This window comes from Phycomyces blakesleeanus (genome assembly GCF_001638985.1).
Source record: "Phycomyces blakesleeanus NRRL 1555(-) unplaced genomic scaffold PHYBLscaffold_3, whole genome shotgun sequence".
In the NCBI taxonomy this organism is placed as follows: domain Eukaryota; kingdom Fungi; phylum Mucoromycota; class Mucoromycetes; order Mucorales; family Phycomycetaceae; genus Phycomyces; species Phycomyces blakesleeanus.
Genome location: NW_017265136.1, coordinates 3,014,810 through 3,029,963, shown reverse-complemented (window position 1 = coordinate 3,029,963; position 15,154 = coordinate 3,014,810). Strand labels below are relative to the sequence as shown.

Below are 15,154 nucleotides of genomic sequence, written 5' to 3'. Positions count from 1 at the left end.
TTGCGCTATTATTTGAGTGAAGAGAAATTGTATGACCAATATAATACTAATAAAAATAAAAACAGTGAGGGAAACAGACTCATTCTGAAGTCCATTACCAAGTATCTTTGCCATCAAGAAGAGGGGAAAAAGATGAACTTGCCAACTTTTCGAACTAATATTGTGCAACACATTGGCAACAGAAAGTTGCAAGAAAAAAAACAGGAGAAAAGAAGCAGGAAGAGAATCGACGGGCCTGTCTTCGTCAGCAACGTGTAAAGGTAAAAAACACACGCACACAATATACTAGATGTGATATTAAATTAGAAATATTATATATTTATATATAGTCATGTGAAAGAAGACAATCTGCCTTGAAAGCCAATCGGGCACACTTTGTGAACAGCTTTGGAGAGAATGTTGACAGTATTCTCCATGCTGATTACATGTCAGACCTTGAGAGTGATGACGAAAGAGAAGAAGAGGAACAGGATTCGTCCTCAGAAAAGAGTTTTTTTTGGAGATTCCGCCCAAGCTGGAGAAGCGAAGAGGTATAGTACAAAAAACTATTTTTTTGGATGGTGTGTAATAATACTTACATTGACATATAGGGAGATAGGTTCGTTGATGAACTTGATGCGGATTATGAGGCAGCTCATGATAAGAAAAATAATACCCGTCCATTCGAGCATAAATTTAAAGGAATAAGAGATAAGCAGCTTAGTAAGACCAAGGCAAACAAGCTGCCATCATGGTCAAAGAAACAATAAGACAATAAATCAAACATTTTCTAATAAATTGATAAAAGAGTGCAAAGTGGTATTTTATTAATATTATTTAAGCTTCTATTTTTTGGGGTAAAGGGATTACTAAACGTTTAAATTCACTAGTTATAGTAAACCTATATTTAGCAATTGCGATTGGTGAATATAAACGATGTACTGGAATAATACATTCATAATTAAGTACAGAAGAAGGTTCATTCCAGAGCTCAATGCCTTCATTTAACATTGGCTGGTAACTCCCCGAAGAATAACTAGAGTACCACTCAACAAACGCAAAAGTATGGGTGATGACAGTTTCGTTGATGGTTATCAAATGTTGAAATAAATACAGTATACGGCCAGGAAACGCTGCTTTATCTTCACTGTTATTCTCAAGATAATAGGCGCGGAAATAAGATCCAGAAGAGTATTCCTGTCCAAGAAGAGATATCCGTTTCATTTTCTCAATTCGGTTATTGACAAAAATCTGGTTAGACTCGCAGTTTGAATAATGGTCAAAAAGATCGTGACTGCCATACGCGTGTCTGTAAAACTCCAGTAAACATTCATAATGTCCCTTGCACATTGTAATCCTTTGGTCGAGTTTAATCGGAAACACTGAAGGGGGCAATGGCTCACAACCCAAAGCAGAATGACGAGGGTTTAACGAATATTCAACAAAGTCAGACAGAGAAAAGGTACTGGCAGTAGAAGATGGATGCAATGCTGCTAATTGATCTTGACTATTTGAAATGCGATGCAGAAAGTCAATTGCGAACTGGGGAAGATGGTTGACAAAAGATTGTATGAAGCTGCCAATGTATGTTATCTCCAAAAATCTCTTCATCATTGTTGATTCGAAGCCGCCTTATTGATTTGTTTCGATATTCTTCAACAAACCATTGTATCTCTCGAAACTGAATAACCAGAAAGCATAAATTGGTCCAAAGTCATGAACACACTCGCCAAGATGAAGATGTAGATGCATATTCGGTGTCACGGCCGATTTTCCATACAGTGTCTGAAATCTTGTACAAAACAATTGGAGTTTACTGTGGGCTTCGTCTATTTCTTTGTCATTGATCGAAGGTTTTGTGAGTAAGCGGCATGCGTCAACAAACAAAATCCAGTTTTCGAGATTCTTGGCTGGGAGCACATGCTTCAGAACAAATGGAGAGTATATGACGCACCATGACTTCCACTCGTCAGCTTTCATGAACGAAAACCCATCGGCAATCTTCTTTGTTATACGCGCATATCCACAAGGTACAACAATACCATTGGCAAGCTCTTGCATAGTTAACTGATTCTTTTCATTGATGTAGTTACACTCGCGCCATATCTGAATCATTCGCTTTGCAGTTCCAAGATAGAGATTATGCATCGGGTCTATAACTGTAAAGCGGACTGGGTCAAAGTAAGATAACCGATGAAGCTCTGACCACCGAGTGCCATTTTCTTTTTCTAGGCGTGTTCGCTCAGTATTGTTCAATGCATTTGCCCAGCTGACAGCGTGTTCCAGATTCATTGTCTTCGTGCGTCTCACCCAATTGCTATACTTGAATCCAGAGTAGTCAAGCTTGCTGGTCTTCTTTATAGTCGTGAATTGTCGTTGACATTTGTGACAGGCGCATGTGCTCATGTGGCCAGTAAATCCAGAGGTTTTGCGAGCGGCAGGGATATCACAGGCAACACACATCAATGCAGCACGAACAACAATCTTTCTATTTTGTGAGTCTGTCATTTCTACACCAATGTACATCTCCAACAATTCGTCAACGAGCGGCTTCAAGTAATGATTCATGCTGTCAGTGCTTGCTTCCTTCGGCCCAGGCATCATACCAACAAGAATGACATTTTCAGACTTAAGGCGTTCACTCCGTGGGAGATTGTTGATAGAGAGATATATCGCACCACTGGAATGTGTTCGTCCATCAAATGGCTGAAACCAATCGATATTCAGAGTCAACATTAAAGATCGGCTATCATCAACAAACCGTCTGCCATTAATGTCTTTAATATCACTCCAAACTGCACCATCGAAAATATCAAGTTTGGTGTTTTCAATTATTTGACGACTTCTCCACAAATTGATCTTGGACACGAAATCTGGCTTGGAGAATTTTTGTTGCAAGGCGTACTTCAGAGAGTTGAATGGGTATACCATTGCTGGAAGAGAACGATTTCTGGTTGACACTTTAAAGAGATTGTTGTTGCAAATGGCGGATTGAGAGAATTTCTTAAATGTACAGACTCTTTGACTTGTTTCCGGAGGATAAATCGAATGACATTGTGAGCATGCAATGTATACTGTCATTCCGTCTGTTGCCATGTTAAATCCTGTCTTATGCTTCAAGCTATTGATCGTCATTGGAAGGGCACCAGACATATCACAGAGAGACAGTAGAGTATTACAAAATTCAATGAGAATCGATCCACCGCTTTCCACCAAAAAGATCAAGTGAAATATGACAATGAATACTGCAACAAAGCGGATATACAAGGGCATGTTATCAAAAGACGAAGGACGAACTATGAAGACAAAGGTTAAGTTAGTTTAAATTAATATATTGATTAATTGTCTATACCGTATTAATTCATACCTGATTCTACTATCAAGGTCCCACTGGTCTCAACAAAGTTTTCTTCTTGTTCAAAATCAAAACCGGTATCGCCTTCTTCAATCTCATCGCCATCAACCACAAATGCTCCTGTAATTGTATCTTCGGCAGTAAAGATGGACTCTTCTTGGGACAAAGGTAAGTCAACTGGAAAGGAATAATTGTTGTAAAGATGTAGAAATAAAAATATAATTATAATTATAATCATATAAAAAATAAAAAATAAAAAAAATATATATCAGTTTCAATTATTATTTTGTTCATTTATTTTATTTTATTTTCTTACATTCTTGATCAAATTCAATGTTTTGTTCTTCATTTTCGTCTTCATATTCGCCTTCGCCTTTGTTCTCGTAATCATAATCATTGTCATTGTCACTGTCAATACCATCTACTTCCATGTCGTTAAAATGTTCTTTAGGAACATCTATTTTATGAATTAATTTATATTAATTTTACATGTACAGCTCGAGTTATTCTTGTTATTTACCCATTGCATCGTCTTTGGCAACAGGCACTATATGTTTCTCATAGTGTCATTATGCATTTTGTCTTTTCTGTTTCTTTCTACAGCTATTCAACTTTGTACAGTCTGGGCATTTGCAGATAACATAACTGTCTTTCTTTTGATTATTGGACATGTCGATTGTTTTAAATTATAAAAAAAATTATATAGATTTTAAGAGATCTTGATCAAGGTCTTTATATACCAAAAAAAAATTATAAATAGATAAAATACTGCTCTATGCCATGACTATAGTATGCCGAGTAATTCTTTGATACATCTACCGCACATATCATCATAATTATACTCATATATTGTTAAGTCATTAACCAAGTCAAATACTGCGTACATTACTAAAAGTGTACGCAATTTTTTTTAAAGTCTTTTTTTAGAATTATAATATTTGATATGACGATGATTCGACCATGACGAAAAATAATCCAAAAATGGAACATTCGCCTCTCACAACATGTGAAATAAAAAAATCTGATATTTTAGTTCCATATATCAAAGGGAAAAATCACGCAAAAATATTGCCACAGTAAAAATGAAATCACAACCTTTTGTCTTGTTCCCTTGAAATATATGGATTAAATATTTGTTTTTATATTCACATTTATAATACATAAAAAATATTTAAATGATTTATTTTGAAATAGAAAAAGTGAAACCTTAAGAATATATATAATTTTTATTAAATATTATATTAACTTTTGTATAAGTGTTTTTTCAATGTAATTTAGAATTATATCAAAGAAGTGTATAATATAAAAAAAAACCCAATTTTGTAATTTTATGGTCAAAAAAATGATAATAGTGTGATTTTACAGCTAAAAAAGAGCGATCTGAAATCACAACAGAAAAAAATAGAAATTATTTGAAAAAATTCAAAATCGAAAATTGTAGTAAAATTTTTGCAGGTTTTCAGGAACTAAAATCAGTGGTCTTTTGCAGTGTTGAATGTTAGTATTCTGTGTATATCAAAAAGTATTTATTAGTATCTTGTTTTTATTTCTATTAATATCTCTCTCTTTTTCAGGTAGTGATATACTTACAGTGTTGCTATTAACAAAGTCAATCTTTGGCCTTAGAGAAATACTGCAGTTTTTAAAGTATAAGGCTCTACCTCTTAAGGAGGCTTTATCTAATACTTCACATATGAGACAACCGTATCTGAAATTGTGGCCTTTATAATAGTAATACTTTGTAACCTATTTTGCCAATTTTGTAAGTGTTATTTTTTATTTTCTTTTTCTTTTTTCACTTACTTGGGGAATGTCTCCAGAGGTCATCAATATGTGAACTTTTCCCACAATTCTTTTACCATCAAACGTTTTTATAATCAGCCTATATTTTCTTAAGCTAATGACTTCATCTATTATGAGTAGCAAGAAAGAATCAAGATCTACAGACTTTCTGGATATAATAGCAAGTTGAATAAGATATTTGTTAGTATATCTTAAAAAAATTGTAAGTTCCTTTTATAAAAATAATAATAATAATAATACAATTAAATAGGAACCTTGGACACATCATATAAAATTTATTTAGACGGAGATTGTGTTCTTAAAAAGGAATAATGTGTTTCCAAATCGCGTTTTTTTATATGATATAAAAGCATGATATAAAATGTTTTAGCCAATCATATTTATTTTCTTGCTACAATTAGCCAATAAAATCTCGTTATTCTTACTGCTAAACTGACAAATATTTTACTGGCTTACGGATATACAATTACAAAAAAAATAATAAAGTCTAACTAACCTAGATTACAGCTAATTTTTCAACAAAAATATATGAATGAAAAGAAAAATTATAAAAGAGCTAAAACTATTTTTGCATGGCAAAATAGTCAACTAGTCTGTACCTGATAAAAACTAGATTAAAAAAAAAGGTACTAAAAAATAAGCAACTGCTATAAAAGCATTTAATTGATGTTTATAATTTTTATTTAAATTATGCACACAAAGTATGACAGTGAATCAATAGAATTCAAAAGAAGTAGAAATAAAAATTTAATAAATATGAATAAAATTATATATTAAAAGGTTGCACTTACTTATTTTACACTCAAAAATAAATATCAAAGAAATTATCCAACCCGCAGAGCCCCCCCCCACAAAAAAAAATGAGTATATTACAGACAAGGGAGAAGAGGTTCTTGCCAGAGAGATCGTCATCCGTGATCTATTGCATAAGAACTATAGAGAAGTGAAGACTATTTGTGAGGATATTCTTAAGATCATAAACGATGTTGATTGTGGTGCTGGTGATGTTGTGCTAATATCAATCAAGACGAAATACAATGCTTTGATAAAGAAGTTCAAAGAAAGACAGTCTTGTGTGCCTAAGTCATTCCATTTGCAGATGGCACTTTCTGAGAAAGACAGACTCATGATGGAGCTCATTGATCTGATAATAAATACATAATTGTTTTTGAATATTGTCATGCTAAATAAAAATTGAGTGAAAAGGATGATAAATCTGAGGAGCACATCCATCAGGTCAGTGCCAACAAGGCCGAAATAGCCAAGGTGTATGCTGAGAAGGAACATACGATTCAAGAGAGGTCAACTGGTGCGATCTACTCAGTAGTGAAGGGTGGGCCGCACGCATCAAAAAAGTTGTGAGTGGACAATGGTGAAGGACCCTAGACCCAGGTTCCAGTGAGCCCAGTCGTACCTCCGACTTCTGTGGCCCATCTGTTCTCGTCTCTGAAGGAACAAGTGGCAGATGTGATCAGCATAAAGGTAGATGAGAACATTCTTTTCGTCTATTCAGAGTGTTGAAGGAACTGTCAAGAACATTTGAGATGATGAGAATGTCTCAAAGATTGGTGGCAAACTAGACAAAGTACTTGAAGAAATGTCCAGTATGAACACTGAGATCAGAGACGGCTCTCTCAGGGTTGAGAAGGCAATAGAAAAGCTCGTAGCCTTTATTGCTGCATTTGTGTCTTCTACAACACAACCACCCCCACAATAAAAAAAATTATAAAGTAAGTTAAACAAAATATTCTTATATTGATGTTATTTCTTGACCTCTAAAGTGAAGTTTGCTTCCTATAATAATAAGATGTTTAGTGATTTAAGAGGCCTGCAATATACTCCATTGGTGTTGGAGAAGAGGCTTTAAACCGCATGCTCGTTTGGTTTCTACGGTTGTAGCAAACATACAAGTTTTTGAAGAGTGTTGCCACAATGTAATAAGAGCTTACATTGCCCTGAAGAATCCTTTGTGTTTGTGCATAATTCACATAAGCAAACAAGTTTTCTACATGTGCAAACTCCTTCTCTACTACAACACGAGCACTTGACATATCTTGGTTGCCGATATACTCTGGAGAGTCTTCTTTTGCTAAAACATTATAAATATTAAAAGACTTAATTAAAGTAAAATGCATGATATTATATAACTTACTCTCTGCAAATGGACGCATCACAAATTCTGAGAATGCATATTCTCTGTCAGCATAAAGGTGGTAATAAGGTCTACCAATACTCCTGAAATCAAGTGCTTTACGCATATGCATTTCAATACTGCTTTCATAGAATACAGTCATACCATGATGTCTTCCAGCTACTAGGCCGTAAAATGATGAAGTTATTCTATTCGGAGTAACTACAGCTTGATAATTAAGACCCTGCCCTTTCTAATAAATTGTTTGTGCCAAGTTAACAAATATAAAGCAAAAACTAATATAAAAATGACAATAGTATTCCACTTGCATACTAACCACTGTATATAGTCTTTTGATTCTCGGTTGGCCTAGCAGTCTCCTTAAAGGTGCTATCAAGAAACCTAACACAATGCTCAACTGGTGGGCCTTTTTTAATCAATACATATATAATGATGTTAATATTAATAGTATGTAATATATTAAAATTTGCTCTTACCTAGGGCTCTGATTGCATTGCTAAATTTCCCCAAATTTTTTGGGTCAAATTGACAATAGTCAAATATCATGACTCTGCCAAATTTGAGATGCAGTAGACACATCACATGGTTTGATATACGACTTATATCAGTTGAGTTCCTGCCAAAAAGCAGCAACAAATCTAATAATCAACAGAGAAAAACATTTTACGAAGTTGAATTGCCAGTGCCTCTGTGACAGGAACGGACAACAGAGTGGAACAACCTTTCTCAATACAAACTTTGTCTCTCATTTTGAAAAGAACATATATTGATTGTATCTGTTTATTTTTTTTTAAATATATGCTTATTGTTATTTTTTTTTTAGATTTTATAATTCTAATTTTTTACCTCTGTGTAAGTAAGCCTGAACAAGCACTTGCACTCTTCAGTTGGAACAGTGTGGATGCCCAGATGATCTTGTTGACATAGAGAAATTACAACGCATTTGGCCTCTTGTATGTGAAGCAGCTCCAGAGCTTCTGTTTGATCATCAGCTTGATCAAGAGTCTCTCCAAGAATGTCATCACGAAATGCTTGTTCAGATAATTCCAATACTTTTGCGATATTGTTTATATGAGAGTTGAAAGGCATCTTTGAAATTTGTAAATGATAAAAAAGCAATGATGTTTTTTAGATCGATTTTTAATGTCATGTCTTTGTATTAAAAACTATTTGGTAAGTTTAGAAAAAATACACCTCCAACAATAACGTAAACAGAACTTTGACCCATATATGGAAGCCTTGGACATGAAAAATAAAATTGTATAAAATTATATATATGGTTAAATATTTCAAAAAAAAATTATATGATGTGTCCAAGGTCTCTAATGATGGAAGCTAATTCTATTATCTTATTGATAGATCAAAATTCAAAATCATTACATGTACAATGGTCAATTTCTATTTTGATTTTTTCTGGTTTCCAAAACTATCCAAGAACAAAGCAACAGCAATATTATTAGAAGACTGGAAAAAGTGCTGGGCCTTTAGGACCCTATACTCTTCTCTGTCAAAGTAATTAGACAACTTATTTGATATAAGCTGCCTGTTTGCTCTGTAATGGAGTTTCTCCCTTATATTATTGTTGCCAAGGAGTCGAGCCAGTTGATTACTAAGTGACATCATCTTCATTGTCTTCACTGAGACAAAAGGGGTAGAGGCATCGCCTGTGGGTTCCAGAAACCTTTTACTGCCACAGTGGGGGCATTCTTCTTTGCATTAGGTATTGTTATACAGCTTACAGACATTCTCGCATATGTCATATGTGTGAGCCTTTATTGCTGTTTTTTTCTTGAGTAGGGCATTGACAGGTCCAACCTGGAAAATTTCTGGGAAATATTCTATGAGTTTAATACAATAGTTAGCTTTTTGATATAATACAAGATAATTTGGTTGAATATACTATATCTTTTGAGAGTTTATCATGGTCTTGGAATACCATGTTCATCAGATTGATGAGCTGACCATAGCACTCAGTAGATATATTGAATGAAGTTACAACATCATACAGCTTAATACTCAACAATTGTGAAGTAGTGAAGATATTCTTGGTAAAGATATTATCACCAGCTTCAAAATTACATAATGCTTTATATGTTCTTGGTTGAAATGGGTCAAAGAGTATGTTTGTCAAACATAATTAATATTCAAAAGGTTAATTTTACTGGTGAATTAATCTCAATTTGTACCTTCTGTTATATTGTCATCTACAAGAGATAACAAGTCTTTATCTTCCAAGGAAATATGAGTAGAAGAACCAGCAGAAAAGGCAGAACTAGTATTTGTTTATGGATTCGTTTGTGGTTCTGGAGCTGTTTACTTGTAAAGCAATCCAAGTTACACGCATCACAAATGTATGAAGAAATGTCATTAAAACTTCTTGCTCTTTTGTTCGATGGGTTCATTTTAATAAAAAGTATATGTGTGTAATGTGAGAGATTTGTATATAATAAATGTTATTATCTAAAGCTTTAAATAAATTATATACTGCGCTTTTTATATTTTTTCCAATTTAAGAAGAAAAGCTATTGCTAGTCAGAAACAATGTTATTGGTCTTATAATTGTATGAGTTTCTTTAGGTTCTCAATATTTTGTTCTTTTTTTCTTATTTTTAAAAGTAATTATCTTTCTTTTTCCTATTTTTTTTATTTTATTTTATTCTCACAAACATTTACAACATGAATAACGTCTCTGAAAACATCAATCTGAGCACAGTAAAATCTGTAGTTTGTGAAGAAATCTCTGATATTTGGGATTCTGTTGCCAAAATTGTGGAAACTGTTACCAGCCAGTAACAGTTTGTAAGAGAAGACATATCGCACAGCTTTCATACAGATAATGTAAGCATAATATTTTATTTTATATAATATTTATTTATAAAACCACTTTATTAATAGGTGAGCAAAGTGTCACACAAGCAAGAATGTCTTACTTAGTAAATCATTTAGATAATAGAGGAGTAGAATATATTTCTGCTATGATGACTGATGTTCGTTTTGATGTTATACCAACAGAAACCAACATGACACTAAGTGCAACTTCCAGAATCAATGCACTGATAATTTTTCTGTGAAAGAAGCAATGGGAAATAGATGTTAATGTATCCGGAGAAGAGCAGAAGCTCATTAGACTCCAGTTCCACATGTATACAAGGCAATGTCAATGTATCATGCATGAAGATGGTATTGTTGAGACGAACTGGAGAAGATTGAGTAGTCAACAAAAGTTGTACTCCTCCTTGAGACTCAAGGAGTTAATTTTCTTGAACTACTAGTTTGCTTTACATAAATGCAGAGGTCAATGGGCTGCTGCTCTTCTCCTTCAAGAAGTGATGAAGACTGAATGCCAAACAGAGAAGTACTGAATCATACATATTAAGTTTAGTATCATGCAAGATATTTTATTAATATTTTTTTATTAAAAAAATAGGCAGGCAAAGTTGAGCAGAGAAGTTTAAGAAGAAGAGTTGAGGTATATATAGATTGTTCAAGCATAAGACTTAATACACTGACTAAACTATATTTTTAAAAGTAGTCTTGGTGGGGCAGAAAGTAGTGTGGCATTCTTACCACCAAAAAGAAATATGTTGAGCCGTCATATTTAAATTGTTTTTGACTTCCTATTATTTCCGTCTTCTACAACAATAAAAAATAATTCTCTTTACAATCTCCTTTTTTTAATCAATAACAAATCGACTCATTCCCTCTAATTTCTTCCTTTGCTTTTCATGTAATCACATTCAAACAACATGCAACACTCAAACTTCAAGACACTTTCGATATAAAATTACTTGAATTGTGCATTGATTTTAAAAAAAGACTAATGCAACTAAAAAAACATATTTTTTTATAGTTTTTTTTACGCAGCTACTATATAATATACTCTGGACTTCCATTCTCAAAAAACAGTCAATGTAAGTAAGCTATTGTCTTGTTAAATTGATATTGTATAGGACATACTAAACTATCTGGCAAGCTATTAATAAGTATGTGCTTCTAATTGCTTCGGGCTTGTGTTTTAGCATGGTGGCTACTAAACAATCTTTGAATTCAAACAAATTATAAAGGTAATTTGACTGGACTATATGTATTTACTTTGTATATTAACTTATTTTTTGGACTTCGTCTTTAATCGCAATTACTTAAAGCTGTGAAAGAGTATACTTGAGGTAATTACAAAAAAAACACTTTTAAGTGTATATATTTATAGTATTTTTTACCTTAGCTTTACACAACTCAGGAATGAGATTGCTTGAATGTTGTCTCAATAGAAAACCATGAACAATTATAAATCATAAAGAAAAGTCTAGTCATCTATAGCTGGTATAACTAAAGGTATATATTACTCATATAAGTAATATATAAGTTAGTATATATACAAGATATATTGCTAGTATTTTCATTAGACTTGTATATGAATATGCATTGTTATATGCCATGTGAAAGACATAGTATATCATATATTATATTGTATAGTCCATTGTATAGTACATCATATAATACATCATATAGTATATCATACAGTATATCAAACAGCCTATTGTATATGTCTATTGTATATTTTACTGCATAGCAAGCATATGAATAAAAATAAAATCCGCAATACTTTTACCACCAATTTTTCCATATATGGATTTACTACCATACTTTTATTACTAATCTGTCTGAAACTAAGCCAATCATATATGTTGCCTTACTATTCAGTTAATTAGTGACAATATCACTATAATTAATAGCAAATATAGCTCATTTATCACCAATTTTTTCAATTAAGCATAGTGTGGCTAGCCACCAAAATTTCTACAAATTCTTGGCAGAACTATACGCAAATACAGTATAACAATAACACTATAATTAGTGTCAAGCATAGCTCTACTGTGGATAAAAATCTATGAGAATTTTTTGATACTCGTAACTTTCTGCCAAAAACTTGTAACTTGAAAAGGTCTGATATGCACTTACTAAGTTTAATATGTGCTAATCCTATTTTAGTTTTCTGAGGCTGACATTAAAATATGATTGTTTTGCTTTTAAGCCAGAAGACTGTTTTAGATGAATATAGTATGTGAAACTGCTTATCAGACTGCAAAACTAGGAAAGAGACAAACATGGTCTACAGATTACTTATATCTATAATCTGAACTTAAAGAAGTCTTTGCCACTAAAAAGTAATGACTGTGATTAGTTTTTAATGCATTGTTGTTTTTTTATTTTGTAAAAGTCTTTTATAATTCTACTTTTCACAAGGTCTAAATTATTAAAGATCTCTAAAAAGAACACACTTAATAACTATGAAGGCTAGTATTAATAAAATATGAATTGGCAAAGTTGACAAAAGAAAGTAACTTGAGAAGAATTGATAGAAAAATATCTGCATCAAGTACAATTTGGTTGGCAAGATTGCTTGCATGCTCATTAGAGATCTCAGAAGATTTTGAGAATTGCAGAAAATCTGTCTTCTGTTTTTTCAAAAGTAAGAATTAGATATAATAATGTTAACATAAAGCAGGTTTATACTCTTTGATTAAAAGAATCAATTAAGAAATATATATGCCTTCATCAATATCATAGTACTTTGAAAATAGCTTTTTTTGATAAAATAATGTAAAAAGTATCATATAAAAATAGATATATATATATTATTTAATGAATGTATAGCTTAAGCTGTTACTAAATATCATAAAAATTAATACTTCTTCTTTTCATATTTCTTTATATTCAACTTGTATTATTTTGATCAATAAAAATAAAAAAAAAATGAATATAAAACATTATGCATTTGTGAACTAATCATAAAGAGAATATAAATACCTAAAAAGATATAGATTTGCCATATTTAAAATATTTTATTGCCTTAGATGCAAAATAATAGAAAATCTCATAAATCGTATTTGACAAAAAGTAAAACTAATCAGCTAAAACAGGAATGCTATTACCTATAAAAGTTACGAGTTTGTAACTCGTTATGAGATTGATATTTTAAAGCTGACTTTTAAATAGCAGAAGTTATAAGTATGTAACTTGGTATGAGGTCGAGTGTATAAATCCTGCCATTTCCTATAGTACTCATTTATCACTAATTTTTTCAATTAAGCATACTGTGGCCAGCTACCAAATTTTCTAAAAATTAGTAGTATTGCCACACCAATTTCATTCATAGTGTAACACATTTATATTTCTATAATTTTCTTTTATTACATATTCTATATGTTTTTCATAAAAAAACATACTTTTAGCAAGTAACTGAGATGTTCAGGTAATTTTTTTTGAACAAAATATGAGTAGTTTGTTGACTTGTTATCTTTTTAAATTTCACAATGCTAGTTTTAATAAAGTAAGCACACTTCTTTATTCTTTATATAATACATTTAATTATATGTCTACAGTTTAGTTAAAGGTAATGACAATTATTTTACAACAGTAAAATATCTTATTAATCATTTTTTTATTTAAGTACCATATAATTTTATCGCAGATTATATCTGACTACCTATCATATTAACTTGCGTCTATAAAATGTAAGTAAGATACTTGTTTTAATGATTTGATATATATTGATAACCGCACTTTTATTCCATACTTTTTTATTGATTTATTTAATAATTAGTAATCAAAACATCATTATTATTTCTTGACAATTCTATTGCAGATATTTCAAAATATCTTATCATGTGAGTATCCATATATATATCTATAAATTAATAGAGATTATTAATAAATTCATTTTTTATTTTATATGCTTAAAATATAGCAGTCACAAAAAAGTCTAAGGGAGTCTAAAGGAAATGTCAATAATATTATCTTCAGTTGAAGAAGTTTAAAATCAAAGAAAATTGCAGTGAATACATGAAATCAATGAAATAAAAAGATGTAGTATAAACTGCATCATCAAGATCTCTCAAGCTATCCAATGAATGGGGGTATAACATGTATAAAAGTACTACTATCCAAACATATATAGTAAAAGAAGTATTAGTGATAGACGTTAAATAGTTAAATTGTTTTTCTAATCATTCAAAAATCAATAAAAATCAATTCTTCTATGATATTCTATTTCTAAAGTGTCATCTTTTGATTATATTAACAAGCTTTCTAAAGCTTTTAATGTTTCATATCAATAAAATAAAAACATATCAACATATATTGCATTGCAAAAGGAGGGTGGATTCAGTCGAATTTTATTTTTTGAATTTTGGCAAAATTTGGAAAAATATTTCAAACACCATCGTTTTTCAATATATTTTTTTCTTGAGATGTGAATTCGCAATTTTTTCTGATTATATTAAATAAACACAGATACAAACACAAATATTTATTAATTAGGCAATAAATCGCACAATTGTCTTAAAAAATATATGTTTCGATTGACTTGGCAGAAAAATAAAAAATAAAAATAAAATATTAAATGTTAAATGTAGTATTTAATTATTTTTCTGGAAGGAAAAACTTGTTACAGATGCGCCTAATTTAGACTCAATAATATTTTTATTGCATCGCAAAAAATACCGATTTTTATTAGAATATAATAATGTATGATATATGACTTATTTTCAATAAGAAAGTATATCAAAAAAAATTGAAAAAAAGAGCAAGAATTGATGTCATAAAAAATACAAGAAAAATAAAATCCAAAAAAGGCCACTTGCCAAAATGAGCGAGAATTGATGTTATGTTAAAAAAACGCGAAAGAGAAAAACTACGCCATTATATCAGTGATTATTAAATTGAAGCCCCATTAATAATCAGGCACACTTTTTTTAAGAAAAGGTTGCTGCATCAAAATCCATTTGTAATTATTACTAATAGGGACGGTAAGCTCAATGTAGTCAATGACATAGTGAACAAGATATATCAACTCATTATTAATG

The 15,154-nt window shown here is 31.3% G+C and overlaps 4 protein-coding genes across 4 annotated transcripts in view; 1 reads left to right on the top strand and 3 right to left on the bottom strand.

The window, feature by feature from the left end:
• The window catches only part of PHYBLDRAFT_62186 (hypothetical protein), a gene marked incomplete at both ends in the record, with an annotated part of 5,003 nt that extends 2,423 nt beyond the window's left edge, over positions 1-2,580 (bottom strand). Inside the window, 2 exons of the mRNA XM_018440921.1 lie at positions 1,128-1,610; positions 1,644-2,580. Coding sequence (XP_018297091.1) covers positions 1,128-1,610; positions 1,644-2,580 — 1,420 coding nt within the window. The remainder of the gene's footprint in view (positions 1-1,127; positions 1,611-1,643) is intronic.
• A 3,247-nt stretch (positions 2,581-5,827) lies between these two features.
• On the top strand, positions 5,828-6,854 carry PHYBLDRAFT_141104 (hypothetical protein; the record flags this gene model as incomplete). Its single annotated transcript, XM_018430528.1, has 5 exons — positions 5,828-5,870; positions 6,013-6,146; positions 6,344-6,463; positions 6,524-6,619; positions 6,702-6,854. The coding sequence occupies 5 exons, from the start codon at positions 5,828-5,830 to the stop codon at positions 6,852-6,854; spliced, it is 546 nt and encodes a 181-aa protein (XP_018297090.1).
• A 94-nt stretch (positions 6,855-6,948) lies between these two features.
• On the bottom strand, positions 6,949-8,378 carry PHYBLDRAFT_62187 (hypothetical protein; the record flags this gene model as incomplete). The annotated part of the gene is made up of 6 exons (XM_018440922.1): positions 6,949-7,226; positions 7,290-7,517; positions 7,606-7,695; positions 7,766-7,927; positions 7,957-8,065; positions 8,136-8,378. The coding sequence occupies 6 exons, from the start codon at positions 8,376-8,378 to the stop codon at positions 6,949-6,951; spliced, it is 1,110 nt and encodes a 369-aa protein (XP_018297089.1).
• A 309-nt stretch (positions 8,379-8,687) lies between these two features.
• PHYBLDRAFT_141102 (hypothetical protein) lies at positions 8,688-10,102 on the bottom strand (the record flags this gene model as incomplete). Its single annotated transcript, XM_018430527.1, has 5 exons — positions 8,688-8,953; positions 9,029-9,104; positions 9,190-9,356; positions 9,476-9,561; positions 9,963-10,102. 5 exons carry the CDS (start codon positions 10,100-10,102, stop codon positions 8,688-8,690), a joined length of 735 nt encoding a protein of 244 aa, XP_018297088.1.
• Positions 10,103-15,154: the final 5,052 nt, after the last annotated feature.